Source organism: Rhineura floridana, chromosome 4 (assembly GCF_030035675.1).
Source record: "Rhineura floridana isolate rRhiFlo1 chromosome 4, rRhiFlo1.hap2, whole genome shotgun sequence".
In the NCBI taxonomy this organism is placed as follows: Eukaryota; Metazoa; Chordata; class Lepidosauria; order Squamata; family Rhineuridae; genus Rhineura; species Rhineura floridana.
In genome coordinates, this window is record NC_084483.1 from 7,353,699 (window position 1) to 7,372,819 (window position 19,121).

Below are 19,121 nucleotides of genomic sequence, written 5' to 3' on the forward strand. Positions count from 1 at the left end.
TTCGGTTCAAACTGCACAATCAAGGAAGGCAAAATATCAGTGGGGAAAGGATGGCATTTGCTAGGGGTCAACCTGGCCCATCCTTCCAACATTTGATGAACCCTGGAATGTTCCATCAATTTAACCTATCTCTCAGCTATATCCTTTAAGGCCAGAACAGAACACACAGACACTATTGTCACAAGTGACAACTTCTTGGCCTTCAGCTGAATGGTGAACTGCATAAGATGTCTCACAGGGATGGGCGAAAATAGAACTAAACCTAACTTTTTTTCATCCATCCTTCCAGTACTTAGAAGAGGAGTAGAAAGGGAAAGAAAAATACTCCGTGTGAATGAATGGATACGAAGGTGGTGCATACGTGAGAGATTTGGATTCTGGGACCATGGTCTATGGTTCCTGGAAGATGGACTGCTGGCAAGTGATGGGTGGAATCTCACAAGGACTGAGAAGAATGTGTTTGGCCACAGCATGGAGAAGTTCATCAGGAGGGCTTTAAACTGAATCTTAAGGGGGAGGGAGACGTAAACTTGGTGGTCACAACTGAAGAAGGCTTGTGCACAGTGACGGGAACAGAGAGATCGGCTCTAATACAGCCCAGTAACAGTCCTCAGAAAAATGTGGTAAGGAAGCAAAGCCACAAATCACATGGTCTTCAATGTCTGTATACTAATGCGCAGAGCATGGGAAACAAACAGGACAAACTTGAACTCTTAATACAGGAGGGCAATTATGACTTGATAGCTATAACTGAAACTTGGTGGGATGACTCCCATGACTGGAATAAAGCAATTAAAGGATATTACTAGTTCAAAAAGAACAGAAGGAATAAAAAGGGAGGTGGAGTCACGCTATATGTTAAAAATATATATCTCTGCACAGAAATACAGGAAGATGAGCTTGGTAGCTCCACCGAGAGTATCTGCATGAAAATTAATGGGGCAAGTGATAAAAGGAATGTGGTGCTTGGAGTCTACTACTGACTACCCAATCAAGGAGAAGACGAGAATGTAACTTTTGAAAAGCAAATTGCCAATGTTTCAAGGAGGCATGATGTAGTAGTAATGGGGGACTTCAATTATCCCAATATCTGTTGGGAGACAAATTCTGCCAAACACAGCCCCTCCAAGAAATTTCTGATTTGTGTTGGAGATAACTTTCTCCTACAGAAAGTGGAGGAAGCAACCAGAGGATCAGCTATCCTGGACTTGATTCTAACCAATAGAGATGATTTGGTGGATGAAGTGGAAGTGATGGGAACTCTGGGGGAAAGTGACCACACCATACTTGAATTCTTGATTTTAACAGAAGCAAAAGCTGAGAGTAGCCATACGCACACCCTGGACTTCAGGAAAGCTGATTTTAATAAACTCAGTACAGTTGTAAGCACAGTTCCATGGCAAGCAACCCTAATGAGAAAAGGAGTCCAAGATGGGTGGGAGTTTCTAAAAAAGGAAATTCTAAAAGCACAATGGCAAGCAATTCCAACAAGGAAAAGAGGGGGAAAACAGCAGAAGAAGCCAATGTGGCTTCATAAAAAGCTTAGAGATGACCTGAAAACAAAAAAAGACACATACAGGAAGTGGAAAGAAGGCCAGGCCACAAAGGAAGAGTACAGGCAGTTATCACAGAATTGCAGGGATGGTGTCAAGAAGGCTAAAGCTGAGAATATTCTGAGGTTAGCAAGAGATGCTAAAAGCAACAAAAAAGTTTTATTCAGGTACGTTCATAGTAAAAGACAGAGAAAAGAAATGGTGGCACAGCTACTTAACAAGGATGGCAAAATGACAACAATTGGAGCTTGAGATTTATAGACAAATGGTCAAGGAATACCTAATCACTTTGAACGAGTTCAAATCGGCAGGGCCTGATAAACTGCATCCTAGAGTATTGAAGGAACTGGCTGAAGAACTCTCAGAACCACTTTCTATTATCTTTGCAAAATCGTGGAGGACTGGTGAAGTGCCGGAGGACTGGAGGAGAGCTAATGTTGTCCCTATCTTCAAAAAGGGCAAAAAGGAGGAACCAGGGAACTACAGACCAGTCAGCCTAACATCAATCCCTGGAAAAATTCTGGAGCAGATTATAAAGCAGTCAGTCTGTAAGCACCTTGAAAACAATGCAGTGATTACTAGGAGCCAACATGGATTTATGAAGAACAAATCCTGCCAAACTAATCTTATCTCATTTTCTGACTGGGTAACCTCCCTTGTAGACTGTGGGAATGCTGTGGACATAATATATCTAGACTTCAGAAAAGCTTTTGACAAAGTGCCCCATGATATTCTGATTAGCAAGATAGCTAAATGTGGGCTGGATGGAACAACTATCAGGTGGATCCACAGTTGGCTCCAGAATCGTACTCAAAGAGTGCTTATCAATGGTTCCTTCTCTAACTGGGTGGAAGTAACGAGTGGGGTACCACAGGGCTCGGTCCTGGCCCCAGTGCTCTTCAACATTTTTATTAACGACTTGGATGAGGTACAGAGCATGCTTATCAAGTTTGCAGATGATACAAAATTGGGGGGCATAGCTAGTACCGTGGAAGACAGAAACAAAATTCAAAGGGATCTTGATAGGCTGGAGCATTGGGTGAAAACAGAATGAAATTCATAAATGCAAAGTTCTACACTTAGGAAAAAGAAACCAAATGCACAGTTATAAGATGGGGGATGCTTGGCTCAGCCATACGACATGTGAAAAGGATCTTGGAATTGTTGTTGATCATAAGCTGAATATGAGCCAACAGTGTGGTGCGGCTGCAAAAAAGGCAAATGCTATATTAGGCTGCATTAACAGAAGTATAGTTTCCAAATTGCGTGAAGTATTAGTTCCCCTCAATTCAGCACTGGATAGGCCTCATCTTGAGTACTGCATCCAGTTCTGGTCTCCGCACTTCAAGAAGGATGCAGACAAACTGGAACAGGTTCAGAGGAGGGCAACAAGGATGATCAGGGGACTGGAAACCAAGCCCTATGAGGAGAGACTGAAAGAACTGGGCATGTTTAGCCTGGAGAAAAGAAGACTGAGGGGAGATATGATATCACTCTTCAAGTACATGAAAGGTTGCCATACAGAGGAGGGCTGGGATCTCTTCTCGAACATCCCAGAGTGCAGGACACGGAATAATGGGCTCAAGTTGCAGGAAGCCAGATTTCGACTGGACATCAGGAAAAACCTCCTAACTATTAGAGCCATACAACAATGGAACCAATTACCTAGAGAGGTAGTGGGAGGCATTCAAGAGGCAGCTGGACAGCCATCTGTCGGGAATGCTTTGATTTGGATTCCTGCATTGAGCAGGGGGTTGGACTTGATGGTCTTACAGGCCCCTTCCAACTCTACTATTCTGTGATTCTTTCCAAGATATAAAAGATGCCATAATGCAACCTGTTCTGCTCTGCCCTGGCAGTTGGGGCCAGCTCCCCTAAGCATTGCATCTGGAAATGAGAGGGAAACATTGATACCGTTGTCTAAACTAGGGACATAGCATGCCAAGAACAAGAAGTTCTGTTTAAGACATTGTAGAACAAAGACTTGCAATAGACACCTAGGGGTTTAAGGCATTTGGCTCTTAATAACAGACTGTTAAAACTGCCTGGTTATCACACTAAAGAAAAATCGGATTCCAGAAGTGAGATGACGAACTGTGAACAGTGACAACAAGGGGGGGGGGGAGAATTCAAGAGACATTAACTGTTTGTTAAAAACCAAGTCAGTATTGTGCTGCCTATCAACGGCCATGGAAATACACTCCAAAGGCAACTCCACTAGCAGCATTAGACTTAACCTGCAACTCAACTTCTAGTAACATCACTCCTTATAGAAGAAACTCATCCGACCTGCACTCGTTAATTAATATAGGCTGTCGCCCAAATGCAGTAATACCTGGCTAAGGCACCCTTAGAAGCATTGCAAAGGTGCTGCAAAAAGGCTGTACCAGGAATCCAATCTTTATAGGCGAGTATTAGATGCCCCACCAGCTCCTGCAATTCCTTCAGCAGGAGCTGTTTTTACCTCCAGGCAGTGCTCCGATCCATAGCAGCTCCGACCCTGCCAAGCTGGAGGCTACAGATTTAAGCTACAGTGACAAATGTAATGTCCAGAGAAGTCAGGGTAACAGGGCCGTCAGTCTTTTTGCAGAGTCCAGCAGGACTCCAAGAAAACCAATTTTAACTCATTAAGTGTGCACAGTGATTGCAATCAGCTGGGACAGCAAACATAAACTCTCTGACTGCAGAGACAAGGAGGGTTAAATCCTGCTGGGTGCTACTCTGTTAGCATATTTCCTGCAGGGAACGCACTGGTGAAGCAGATCCCTGCAGCCAGCGGAATTGCTCCCCACTCAACAGATGGTGAGTGAAGGGTTCAATCCTGCTCAGTTTGACTACGCATGTCAACAGGCATGCAGAGTTAAAATTCCTTCTTCCTGTCCAAGTCCCCCACCTGTTGAAAGCCCCAGATCACTCTGGGAGGACTTTAAACTCTTAAACTCATGAGCTTTGCTAGTAATATCAATTTTTAAAAAGTCTCTGTTGTACACTCGTAAACAATGGAGTTATTTAAGCTACAGGTTAGGACTTAAGATCAATATTTGCTTCATGTCTCTTCCCCGATCGAAACATTCCTTTCTTGTTTCTTGAAGTTACTCTTAGACTGGACTTTTCTTTATCTATCATCTACATGTCAGTATTTCCCAAACAATGAATTTCTAGTTTTTTACCAGTGACCCTCAGTATAAGCATTCTGAAGCTCCAAATATTCTGCTACATGTTCATCATAGCATGTAAAGATTTCTTTCTAATAATATTAGCTTAACCAAAGTCTTTTTCTGCCCAGGCCCCTTAAAATGTCCTTCTTATCTTCTATCCCTCTAGATGTAGAAATACAACTGGCTTAAAGCAAGAGTGAATGTAACTCATTCTGGGCTTGCAGGGAGCAAAACTATGAGATCATGAAACAATAATTAAGAACAAGCTATTAAGGCAGCAAGAACTTGCAACGTTCATTTAAACTAAGTGAAATAATGCATTAAATGCTAGCGCAGAGACTTCTGGGATCTCAATATCAATCTATTTTTCTCTATGACAATATGTAACAATGGGCAGTTCCTGATGCATGATGCCCAAACTGACTGGGATTAAAAGATGCATTTAATCTATTCAATTGCACTTAGGTAAGGTTGCGTTGTGGATAGGATTATTCACCCAGATATATGTTCCCAACATGCGCAGAAGGCTACTTATGGACACAGAACTTTCTTCCTGGGTCAGGATTATAATATATACTATATTATACCTGGTTTATTATTTATTATAAACAGGAAAAAATAAAACCTGATTGAAACCCAGATTGAAGTCTAAAAGGTTTATTTTAGACTTCAGGAAGCACTGGTTTGTTTCTCCCATGGATTTCAAAAGCAGACAGAACCATAAAGTTTCCTGACTTTCTGCATAACACCACCTTTTACCCCAGAAACTGCTACAATACACATTCCATCTGTTAGAAAGAAATGCTACTAAATTTTCACTATGCTACAGCAGAGATGTGGTTAAAAAACAGAAGGGTGTGTGGATAAGTCGGGTGAACTTACAAGGCAAGAACTGGGCATTCATGCTTTTCAACAGAGTTACGGATGGTATGTTATCCTCCAGAACATTCCCCTGAGCTGGGAAGCCCCAGCTATGTAACTTCTTAGCTAGGACTGTTGCTATGAGGCGGTTGTACCCTTTCCTGCGGTGCTCAGGCAAGGTATAACCATGGATCATAGTAGCAAACTGATCTGTCAAGCCCCAAGAAATGGGGCATCCACGGCGATCCAGGATGCAGGCGTTCGGGAAGCAACAAATGAGGTCGGCAAGGTACTTCTGGCATTGTTTGCTCCCTCCTCGGGACCATGTCTCGTTCAGCAGGCTGGCATGGGACACGTCAAGGGAAGCAAGACTGGGTGCAGGAACTAGCCTAGAAAGAGATTTCTCCATTTAAAACGTGCTGCAAAAACACAAAAGTGGGGTAGGAATACTGGCACCTAGGAGTAAAAATGGTAAGGGAAGGTGGGCCAAGTATACAATAAAGCCTACTAGACGTACTGTGCTGTCCCTCTCCACCTCTACCCTTTTGGGGTAATACATGCTCAGCTCCTACAACCCTTTGGAGCGCTTTGCCTGCTACCCCATTCCTATATTCTTGCCTCACAAACGGCTAACTCAAGCACGCATGCATACGGATCTCTCTGCCCCCTCCCCTTCTATTTAAGAATGTATATGGCCCCTTTCTCTCAACTGCTTGCAAGAAATACTGAGACAATGTACATCAAGAACCCTGTGAAGTAGACCAATATTATCCCATATTACAGAGGGATTGAGCCTGAGAGATAGTAGTCAGACACGACGAGTCCCTGATTGAGTAGAAATATGAAACAGGGACTTTCTAGCTCACAGTCCATGCTTTTAAACACTGGGATACATCAGTAAATCCAGCTGCAGATCTCTAAAGGCTATCAGAGTGCCGTTTACTTATACCGGAGGTGGAGAACCTCCGGCTAATCTTGGCCTGCCAGGCTTCACCATTTTGGGCAAGCCAGGCCCACCCAGCCGACACCTGACAACCAGCTAGTTGTTGGGAGCCTTTGTGCTGACAAAGCAAGAACCCAGCACTAAGCAGGGTTGTTCTCCTCACACATTGGCTGATAGAAAGAGATAGCTGATAGCTCCCTGCAGGAAACTTTCTTGCACACCCAAACCCAACGTTGAGCAGGATTGCCCTCCCCCATGCATCAGCTGATGCAAAGTGAGAGTGAGCCGACTTGGTCCAGGTGTGCAAGACCAGGCTATCTTTTGCAAGCAACAGCAGCAAAGAGGAAAAATCCCACCTGCCGCTATAGCTTGCACACTGCGGCCTTGTTGCTCCCGTCCCTGTCAAGTGGCAGGAGGGGAGAAACAAGTACACTGCCAGCCCCATGCTGAGCTTCCTACTGTGCCGAACATGGGGCTGACAATGCCCCTTGCTGTGTGGTTTCCAAGTGCCCTTTGAACCCCATGAAAGGGATTTTGACAGGTGGGCAGGACAAACCACCTTCAAACCTGCGACACCATAATGGCATCATGTGATTGACAGATGGGCACCTGTCAAATTTGGCCCACAAGGCTGATCCTGATAAGGTTCCGACCCATGGAGCCAAAAAGATTCCCCACTCCTGACTTATATTATGCAAGTTTTTAAGAAACAGATGCTTACATGGGACACCATTTACTAACCATCCTTCACAACAGCAAACACTAAGGATCCTGCTGATTCAGCTCATTCTTAATTCGAGACATACCGAGTTTGAAGCAATGCATCCATACAACCTTCCTAGCTTTCACATGTGCCATGTAACAATTTTATAAACAGGATTGGCTCCTGGAAAGAATTAAAACACGACAAACAGGCTTACTTAACGAAAACTCGGTGATTGGGGGTGGGGGTAAGAGAACCAGGAATGGACTTTTGAATGACAGAACTGTAAACTCAGTTCTAGGACTAAAAACAAAATCCTGGATTGAGCTCATACTCGGACACACCCTGTTCCTTGATTCTATGTTGTCCCCCTCCCTCCAGATACTATCTTACATGTGACATCAGCAAATGGATCTCGGGCTCAGAGCTTGGAAAAGTTACTTTTTTGAACTACAACTCCCACCCTCCCCAGCCAGCATGGCCACTGGATTGGGCTGATGGGAGTTGTAGTTCAAAAAAGTAACTTTTCCAAGCTCTGCTCGGGCTCTAGTAAAACAAAACAAAACAAGAGATCCCACCAGCCTGAAATCTGCCCATTTCAATGTAGAACCCTAATACAGAAAGGGCAGAAATCAGCAGACTAGGGGTGGGATGGGGAGAGCTCCTTGAGTAAACAGCAGCTCTTTACCCACCTTAGTAAATTGATTCCTTATTACTGTCATTTATTTCAAAAGCAGCATTGCTATGGGAAATAGGAATGATATCGTTAGACATACGGCAGTTTAACCTCAGGAAGTGTACTGGGGTCTGGATAGATAACCATTTGGAAAGAGGACTGCTTTACATCCACAAGCTTGGAACCTGCTACAGCTTTGGAAACTTTGTATAATCCATCCTGCAGTCCTGTGTACACAGAAATGAAAAATTAACCCTTTAAAATGCAAGATGAAAGGAAAGGGAATATTCAAGTTCAGTCAAACCAGCTAGAGGTGCTGATAAATGTTCCTTAACACAGTTTTGGCTCCTTTAGAAATTCTCATTTTTTCACACTCAAAAACCACCATCTGAAATTCATTTTGATATTTTATATAGGTGCTATGTTGGTGGCAGCTCTAGTAACAACAACAATTGTATCCCTCATTGAATTTTTCAAATTAAATATTAAACCGCTCTGTAGATATTTTGGAGCATTTAAACAAATGGTGGAAAGAATCAAAGAAAGTGGTTGGACAAAAAACATTTATAAATGTTTTCATTAGCTGACATCATCATACTCAATTCAATTTTTTCAATTCATTCATTATCACAATTGTAGACCAGCATAAAAAGTGTACAAGATAAAAACAGAGATAATTCAGTACCACACAGCACACTTAGCATAAGATCTCATTAAAATCGGATCCTCGTCATCAAATTAGCTATCGGTTTAACAAAGTTCTTCTGCAACGCATAGCAGCTGCACAGAAACTGGCAACCTTTGCTGATATCTGTGGGGTTTGGTCAGATAGGAGATAATCGACATAAAAAGATTCGTTTCTGCCTGGAATGTTTTTTAAGATTGGAACAATTAACACAGTTCGAAGCTCCCGATAGAATGAGCAATATAGTAGTGCATGACCCACCGATTCTATTGCCCGCCTCATCACATGGGCATAACCTCTTATCATAGGGATTTTTTTTAAAAAATCTGCCCTCTAAGAGAGCCGAAGGAAGAGTATTAAGCCTGGCCAGTGTAAAAGCTATTCTGAATTTGGGAATGGTCAACGATGTTAAATAATGGGCGAGAATAAATGGCCTTGCGTTGCATCATCATACTGTCAAAACTCCTAGTGCAAGACCAACCTTACAAATATGTCCACAAATGTAAGTAGCCCACAGTAATTTTTGTAAACTTACCTGACCACAGATGCCTGTGTCAGTCATTTATAGCCTAAGCATAATTTTGTATATTTTCCCTGCCTGCTGGAGACATTTCCTACCATAGTAAATGGCTATTTAGAAGATAGTGAGAGAATACACACCCAAATATGCAGGTAAAAAATGCTGATCAGCTAACAAAGCCCTATTTAACATCGGCTATACTTGCACCAAGAGAAAAATCAACTCATTTGAAATGTGGTGTTGGAGAAGAGCTTTGCAGATACCATGGACTGCAAAAAAGGCATATAATTGTGTGTTAGAACAAATTAAACCAGAACTATCACTAGAAGCTAAAATGATGAAACTGAGGTTATCATACTTTGGACACATAATGAGAAGACGTGATTCATTAGAAAAGATAATAATGCTGGGAAAAACAGAAGGGAGTTGAAAAAGAGGAAGGCCAAACAAGAGATGGATTGATTCCATAAAGGTAGCCACAGACCTGAACTTACAAGTTCTGAACAGGGTGGTTCATGACAGATGCTCTTGGAGGTTGCTGGTTCATAGGGTCGCCATAGGTTGTAGTCGAGTTGGAGGCACATAACAACAACAACACTTGCACCATTCATTCTATTATCACTTTCATCCAAAGTCATCAGAAACAGTGCAACTTTAGATCACAGCCTTTGAACTGGATTTTCCTTGGATACTGCAAAGGAAGACCAATAGGTACACCATACCCCAGCAAAAATCTAATATATGCCTGGCATGTAAACATTGCTGAAATTCTCAAGTCTGTGCTATTCTTTTCACATGCTCATGTTATTGCTTGGAAAACTTTCTTCAGAGTTCACGGACAGTACTAGCACATTCTCATTTCCACTTGCCAACAAATAGGCTTTTACCCTGTATCTGGAAGACTTGCTCCCAGTTTATGGTTTCTGGATTCTCCAGCAATGCCTGGTACTCTTGCAGGTCCTTGTAGAAGACAGCATAGGCATTGGTAAAATAGTCCAGAGAATCACTTTCAGCCTATGGAAGAACAAAAACAGCACAACTTAGTTCATAACGTTACACAAGCAGATGCACCATTCTTTTTGTTGCCACAGGGCTCAAATCAGGAGGCCAGAGCAAACTGCAGGTTAGTGAAGGGAACTGCAGGCAATTTCAGTTGAAATACTCAGAGAACAACTCAGAATTCTAATTCAGTACCACTGTTTGATATAAAAAATCAGGAGCTTTGCATCAAACTGCCTACCCACCCCCATTTTAAATATTTTTATTGGGTTTTATGCATATACAAAAAGAGTAAACACACACCTCAAAACAAAAGAAGTAGAACACAAGAACCAATTATATGTATACAATTTTGTCCAACGGGTACATAATCAGAAGTAATCTATACTGTAATCTTATTCATGCATCCAAGATTTCTATCTGTTTTTTTAAAGAGCTAGTCTACATCCTTTACTGTACCTTTCTCTGCCGGCGGGTTAGAACAACTTTAAATTCTGGCCATGAATCCACCACCACTTCCTTCCTGAAGGGGTTTCCTCTGTTTATATTTAACACTGCTCCATAAACCTTCAAACAGAAAGAGGTTTAGAAAGGTTGGGAAAGGTGCTTTTAAATATATATATATATACACACACACACTAGGGACTGCACCCTGCTCGCTGACTTTACCTATTTCCCCCCTCATCAAACCCCACCAACTCTCCACATAGTAACCCCTTAGACCAGGGTGAGGAAACATTTTGCTTCCCACCTCAAAGGCCAACTTTCACAGGTGGGTGAGGAAGCCACATGTCAACCACATGACATCATTGTGACATCACATGATTGCTAGGTGGGTTGCCCTGCTCACCTATCAAAATCTCAACCTCAGATTTACACTTGCTCAAGGAGGTTGACAAAGCTCACCCCACAGATACTTTCAACATTTTGCACTCCTTCCCGTTTTTCCTTTGCACCCTGATGTCAGAAATGCATTGCAAAGCCCTTTGTGATGTTGGCGTGTGTGGAAATTGCATGACCGGTGCGTTACAGGTGAGAGCAAGTCGGCCAATAATCCAAGCACAGTCAGATTCACTAGGTTTAAGAGTCCTTTACTTTGGACATTAAGGCATACAAGCATACAAAAGCAGTTTCACTTTCCTGCATGAACAAGACACCTCCTAACAAGAACGTTTTCCTCCACAAAGCTGCTTCCCCACTGGAACTTCCCCCACAGAGCTTTCGGTTTCTCTCCAGCCTTAAGTAGATAAGACTGGCCTTGCTGGGCACAGCTGCCAGCCAACGTCCTTGGTTCTTTCCCTGGCTGGATTAACCCCATAACTGCAGTTTTGCACTGCTCCTCATGTGAGGCACATATGCACGTACACACATATCGAGCTTCATGTTCCAGCACCGGGTGCTCTGTCGCAAGCCATACAGTGATTTATTCAGCTTGCAGACCAACCCCTGTTCGGATAACAACCCAGGGGGTTGCTCCATATAAATCTCTTCCTTTAGGTCACCATGGAGGAAGGCTGTGCTGATATCGTAGTGATTTATATGCAAACCCTGCATTGCTGCCAGCTTCAACAACACTCTTACAGACTCATATCGGACCACAGGTGCAAACACCGCGTCGTAGTCTGTGCCTTGCTGTTGAGTGAAGCCTTTAGCTACCAGTCTAGCTCTATATCTCTGTACCTCCCCCGTCCTGGACCGTTTCTTCTTGAAAACCCACCTGCACCCTATAGCCTTTTTCCCTATAGGGAGTTTACTCAGGGTCCATGTGCCATTATTCACCATAGCCTGCAGCTCCTCTTGCATGGCCTGCTGCCATTTGTGCCGCTCTGCCTCAGGCATTAGCCTGATTTCACTGATTGAGGATGGCTCCTCATGTGCCATGTGAGGCACCTCTATCCGGGCTGTAAATACCGACAGTGGGTCATTGACATCAGCTTGCTTACAGCTCTGTCCGTCTTTCTCGTTATGCCCCATTAACCTCATGTCATTAGTGCTTTTCACACACAACACACCCATGGTCATTTGAAACAGCCCCTGCGTCATAAACCCCCTGCAGGTGACCTCGCCTCCTTTCTGAATGATACATTTCTTTTTGTCAAAATATACAGTACAGCCAATATCCACAAGCTTCTTAACAGAAAGAATATTACTCGCTAATTCAGGGACATACAGAACATCAGTGAGAATCCCCAGCTCATGAATTTTCACTGTACCTCTTGCTAGCACGTTTCTCCGGGATCCATCCGCTAACAAAACAGAGTCTGTCACTGCTTTTGATGTGTGAAATAAACTGGGATCTTTTACGAGACAATGGGATGCTCCACTGTCACACACCCATTGCGTATCAATAGTTCGAGGCTTTACTGCGCTGATACAGTTCACACTTGCTTGCTTCCAGCCTCCCACGTGCTCCACAGAAATAACACGACTTCAGCCTCTTCTGCTCCTGGTAGTTTGACTGCTTGCTTCTGACAGCTTCCTTTGACTCAGCTCTTTTCTTTTCTTGTCGTCTCTGCCACTCTTGGTTCAGTTTTTCTTCAACAAAGTCCAAATTTAAGCCTCCGTCAGGCATTGCCTCCATGGACATCACAAGATTGTTCCAAGACTCATCCAGTGAAGCCAAAACAATGTAGACTTTCTGAAGAATGCTATGTTCAATGCCTCTATCTTCCAATTCAGCAAATAAACATCTGAATTCAGTGAGATGCTCACTCATGCTGCTGTCCTCGGTTAAACGCATTTGGTACAGCCTTCTTGCCAAACACAGTTTGGACCCCGCTGTCTGCTGCACATGTTGGGCTTGCAACACGCCCACATCCTTCTGGCTGAGGGTTCATCTCTCATGTACAGAAGTTGAGAATCAGAGAGTGCTAAAGTAATAAACGCCTGCGCCTTCTCGTCTTTGCGCGTCCAGGCCGCCTGAGGAACCGCCGGTGGGATGGTGTCGATTACTTCAAACAGGTCTTCTTTGATCAGAAAAGCTCTCATCCGTAGCTTCCAGCTAGCGTAATTAGTTTCTGTAAGACGTTCCATCGGCATGCCTGCAGACATATTAACTGCCATCTCCGCTCACCTCTTCAAGGCACGAACAAATTGCCTTCCTGAGCTCTTGTCTTGACTCTCACTGCGCTGTAATGTGCACCGGATCTGGGCCCATAACCCTGTTGGCGTGTGTGGAAATTGCGTGACCGGTGCGTTACAGGTGAGAGCAAGACGGCCAATAATCCAAGCACAGTCAGATTCACTAGGTTTAAGAGTCCTTTACTTTGGACATTAAGGCATACGAGCATACAAGCAGTTTCACTTTCCTGCACGAACAAGACACCTCCTAACAAGAACGTTTTTCTCCACAAAGCTGCTTCCCCACTGGAACTTCCCCCACACTTCGCTGGCAGAACTGCCAAGCCTTTATCTCCCTTGGTTGCCTTGGCACCAGCAGGTGCTGGCCTTGAGCCCTGCCAAGGCTCTGCAAGGCTCTGCAGGCAGCTTAACCCCTGCTTTGCTCTGCCTTGCTTCAGGCTTGATAGAAACACAAGTGATAGTCATGCCTATGGGTCAACATGTGATCCTCTCCCCACTTCTCCTTCCCCCCATGTTGGAGGTGCAAAGAAGGGCAGGAAGATTTGCAAAGCCTTTTGCAATCTTCCTCCCACTTTTCCATTGCCCCTCTAGTTGGAGGTGCAAAGGAGAAGGGCAAAGAGCTTCCTCTCCCCCTTCTCATTGCCCCCTCCCCAAGAAGAAATGGGGGAAAGATTGCAAAATGCTTAGACTTTCTCCTTTCCACCTCATGTTCCGCTGCAGTCAATTAGAATGAAGAGTTGGTCCAGGAGGAGAGTAAGAAAGAGGTTAGAAGCTGCAGCATGCCGGCTTGGGAATTGGCAGTGGCTGCAGGGGTGCAATACCAGGCCAGATGGCCACCACTTCTGACCACCTCTCTCATTCCCATGCTCTTCATCTTAATTGTTTGTGTAGTGGCAGTAGTGGCAGCAGCAGATCCCCAAGGTGGCCAGGGAGGAGGAAATAGCAGGGCTAGCTGGCCTGGGGATCTGTATCCTGGAGGCAGGGACCCCAGGGCTGGCAGGTGGAGGGGGCCAGTGGAACTGGGAGGCTTCTGCACCCTCTGCAGCTTGCCTGACTTGCCCATCCATGTGAAAAAAGTGGATAAGAGAAAAATCAACTCATTTTGAAATGTGGTGTGGGAGGAGAGCTTTGTGCATACCATGGACTGCGAAAAAGACCAATAATTGGGTGTTAGAACAAATTAAACCAGAACTGTCACTAGAAGCTAAAATGATGAAACTGAGATTATCATACTTTGGACACATCATGAGAAGACATTATTCACTAGAAAAGACAATATTGCTGGGAAAAACAGAAGGGAGTAGAAAAAGAGGAAGGCCAAACAAGAGATGGATTGATTCCATCAAGGAAGCCACAGACCTGAACTTACAAGATCTGAGCAGGGTGGTTCATGACAGATGCTCTTGGAGGTCACCGATTCATAGGGTCGCCACAAGTCGTAATCGACTTGAAGGCACATAACAACAACAAGTTTACAAATCCACCTCTCTCTCTCTCTCTCTCTCGCTCACACGCACGCACGCACACACACACACTTTCTCTGACTCCTTTCATTCTGTTTAGGTGTATATTCACCACCACCTAAGAAAGACTACTTACCTGGGGACTACCAAGTTGAGACTGAGCGAAGATACAGAACACTTAGTTCACCCCCACCTCATAAGCACAACTGAGCCATAATAATTACATTTCCATGCTATGCCACCAATCCCGCTTTAAAAAGCATGCAACAAGGGCCAGCTACATTGTGGCCCTGACCAACGCCCCATCTTTCTCTGCCAAGACTTCCCCCAAGGCAGTCATGGATAAGCACAAGAACTTCCAGCAAGCAAAAAAAAAAAATGGCCTGGGAGAAAAACCTAGAGACATTCTTCAGATATCCTGCTGTTCTATGTGTCTAAAATGTTTAGTTATGATTAGGTTTATGTAGCTAATTTCCTCACACATATTGTTACTGAGCTAATCTCCACTGATGTCAATAGATATGTACTGGTACTGAGCTATTCCCTATTGAAGTGTTAAATGTGTATATTTTGATTCTGTATGTATATAAATAGATATCTCCATGTTTAAGATCTGTATGAGTGTAAGTTACTGGGCAAATCTGCCAAGGCACTATTGCCAATGTCTAAAGATCCTAATTCACAAGACTTGTAGAATATGTGAATGTGAAACACGTGTCTACAGAGGAGTCTTGCTCACAGGTCTAGACTCCTGACTGCATTGCTGTCAGCTTCTTTGACACTCTCAAACACCCTCACCACGTTAAGGACCCAATCAATTTACAAGAAACCCATAGCCCAAGTCTTAAGTAATGGTATATACTTAGAACCAATATAACTGAAGCAAGGAGTGAGGCAGGGATGTCCTCTTTCCCCAATGCTCTTTAACATAGCCCAAGAACCCCTAGCATGCTTAATTAAACAATCCACCAAAATTAAAGGGATCACAGTGGCCAAACAGGAATACAAGATTGCTCTTTTTGCAGATGACACCCTGCTTTTTTAAACCAAGAACTCCCGCCCCAAATTGATAATTATAGACAACTTGAGCCACTTGTCCAGATACAAAATTAACTGGCACAAGCCAGAGGCAATGCTCATAAGGCAGGAACAAGTGGGCAGCTGGTGCATAGACTGGACCCTAAACTGTAAAAAAAAGATGACTTGACATACTTAGATCTCCGCATTCCCAAGCAAATTAATGAAGCATAGAATCATAGAATCATAGAGTTGGAAGAGGCCTTGTAGGCCATCGAGTCCAACCCCCTGCTCACAACAGGAAATCCACAGCTAGAGCATCTCCTGCAGATAGCTGTCCAGCCTCTGCTTGAAGACATCCAGCAAAGGGGATCCCACCACCTCCCTAGGCAGTCGGTTCCATTGCCGAACTGCCCTTACTGTCAAGAAATTCCTTCTAATGTCCAATCTGAATCTATGCTCCTGCAACTTAAAACCATTAGACCTAGTCCTACCCTCTGGGGCAGCAGAGAACAAATCTGTACCCTCCTCTATGTGACAGCCCTTCAGGTACTTAAAGAGTGCAATCATGTCACGCCTCAGCCTTCTCTTCACCAGACTGAACATGCCAAGTTCCTTCAACCTTTCCTCATAAGACTTGTTCACCATACCGGCTATCATCCTTGTTGCCCTCTTCTGAACCCGCTCTAACTTGTCTATATCTTTCTTAATATGAGGCGCCCAGAACTGAACGCAGTATTCCAGATGAGGCCTGACCAATGCAGAATATAGTGGGACTATTACTTCCCTCGACCTGGAAACTATAGCTCTGTTTATGCAGCCCAAAACCGTGTTTGCCTTTTTTGCCGCAGCATCACACTGCTGGGTCATGTTCAACTTGCGATCCACTACAATTCCAAGGTCCTTCTCACACGCACTACTGCTAAGCCGGGTATTTCCCATCCTGTACCCGTGCATTTTGTTTTTGTGGCCTAAATGCAGAATCCTGCATTTGTCTTTATTGAATATCATTTTATTAAGTTCAGCCCAATTTTCTAGTCTATCCAGGTCCCTTTGGATTTTATTCCTGTCTTCCATTGTGTTAGCTATCCCTCCCAGTTTCGTATCATCCGCAAACTTCATAAGGCTTCCCTCCACCCCATCATCTAAGTCATTGATAAAAATGTTGAAGAGTATCGGCCCCAGGACAGAGCCCTGTGGCACTCCACTCGAGACCTCCTTCCAGTCCGAAGCAGAGCCACTGACGACCACTCTTTGAGTACGGTTTTCCAACCAGTTGTGAATCCACCTGACAGTATTTCCATGTTGTCCGCATTTGACTAGTTTGCTAATCAAAAGGTCGTGGGGGACTTTGTCAAATGCCTTGCTGAAATCTAGATAGATGACATCTACGGCATTTCCACTATCTAAAACTCAATATGGATGAGACACTTGGCAAAATCAAGGCAGAGTACTGGGCAGGACTAATAATGAGCCTATGCTAATATATGTCCTTAGAGGCCTCCCACTCACCATTCCCTAGAAATACTTCATGAAAATTGATCAGCTATTTTGAATGTTTTTGTGCAGTCCAAATAGGCCTTGCCCGGCATATGCCAAACTTCAGCTCCTAGTGACAAAAGGTGGCTTTCATCTTCCTACAAGTATACTACAACACATACCTAATCACACAAGTAAGATACTGCTTAAAGGGTTCTTTCCCAAATGTGTTTTCAGAAAACGGCAGGGGTGGGGAATCTTTTTGACTCCACAGGCCAGATCCTTATCGGGGAAAAGGTTATAAACCATCTGCCCCTTCCCAATTTAAGTACTGAAGAAGCACATCATTTGCCAACATTGGACTGCTTGGGTGCAGCAATCAGCCAGAAGCGGGAAGAGGAGGGCAACGTAAGTTTCCAAAATCAACAAAGTGAGATGAACCTCGAAATATGTTTTAAAAACCTACGTATGTTGAAGCTTTCCAGAAAAGTTCATTATGCTCTCCTTGAAATACATCAGGCACAATTCTGCATCAAAGGCAATGGTAGTTTCTTGTCTCCTACATAAGAAGTTTTAGCGTGCACTCTCTCAAGAAGGAAAGATTCAGGAAACATAGCTTTCCCGAATGCTTCAATAAGACAGGGGTAAGCATCTTTTAAGTTTTACCTCACTTCCTTTGTTGGCTGAAGTAAAGACCTTAACTGAATATGGGTACTTCGTCTGGAGAGAGGCCAGATGTTTGGAATCTCCACTGCTCATTTAAAGATGACACATACCTAGTCAAGCATGACCACTTCTCTGACCATCTACCTCTACGCATGTATCTCGTATATATAATATGGTAAATTGTGTTTATAGGATGATAGCTATTCAGCTATCACTGAAGGTAGGCCCAAAACCAGCCCACTATTTTCCATCAGATTATCATGAAAATTGCAATGAAATTCTAACATTCATTACAACAATTTTGTATAGATTAGTTGTAATTGCTTTATGCTTTCAGGATGCTAACAGAAATATTGGATAAGTTATTATTAAAGAAAAATGTTCAGGCCTGCATATGGCTTTCCACAATGTGCCCATTTCTTTCAAAGGCAGTATGTTAGGCAGCCCGGCTGCATTAATCCAGAGAACATCCAGCAAATCCAAGTCTAATAGTAAAAATTAGTACTCTGTCATCTCTCTAGAACAGCCTTTCCCAACCAGTGTGCCTCCAGATGTTGTTGGACCACAACTCCCATCAGCCTCAGCCAGCATTGCCAATGGTCAGGAAAGATAGGAATTGTGGTCCAACAACATCTGGAGGCACACTGGTTGGGAAAGGCTGCTCTAGAAGATGCACACTGACAGCCACTGATAAACTTTCAAGGCCACAAAGAGCCCAGACATGCCTCCCCACACTGTACCACTTTGCTCTTGTTCGGTAGTCAACTACGCTTGCACTGACACATCTGCGTTACCTTGAGTGACTCAGGAAAATTCTTCTGTAGCATATGTTCCAGTGTTTGCAGTTTTGTAGAACAAGTCAGCACCAGCATCTTGCAACCTACGTAGGTGCAAACAAAGGTGGCCTGTTAAGGGGCACAAACACAGGAAGCAAAACCACGATAATTCCGTGCACTGGAAAAATGAAACAGAATCCTAGGGATCACCCACCTTCAGTGCTTATGCATTACACTTGCCCATTATATCACGGCTTGGCATTTCCCCCCTATAATCAACTGGACTTTATCCTGGACTAAAAACTCATAGCATACTTCTTGGAGAAGAAAATTTCACAGTAAGCACCACAACTTGATGTTTTTAGTTTTGTTTTATATTTCTGTAAGCAATCCTGAGAGTGACAGCACTGAAGGGACATAAATTTTCTAAATAAAATTAATTAAAAAATTTGAAAGCATGGTTGTATGCTTTCAGTTTCAAATCTAACAAAAGATAGCATACAGAGCACAGCTTCACGTTGTATCTGAGAGGACGGGCAAA

General features: G+C 43.6%; 1 protein-coding gene across 1 annotated transcript; it reads right to left on the reverse strand.

The window, feature by feature from the left end:
* Window positions 1-5,534: 5,534 nt before the first annotated feature.
* GLYATL3 (glycine-N-acyltransferase like 3) lies at window positions 5,535-18,676 on the reverse strand. The gene is made up of 5 exons (XM_061626040.1): window positions 18,599-18,676; window positions 10,558-10,665; window positions 9,987-10,113; window positions 7,995-8,121; window positions 5,535-5,961 (listed from the first exon to the last, which is right to left on the reverse strand). Exons 1-5 carry the CDS (start codon window positions 18,674-18,676, stop codon window positions 5,535-5,537), a joined length of 867 nt encoding a protein of 288 aa, XP_061482024.1.
* Window positions 18,677-19,121: the final 445 nt, after the last annotated feature.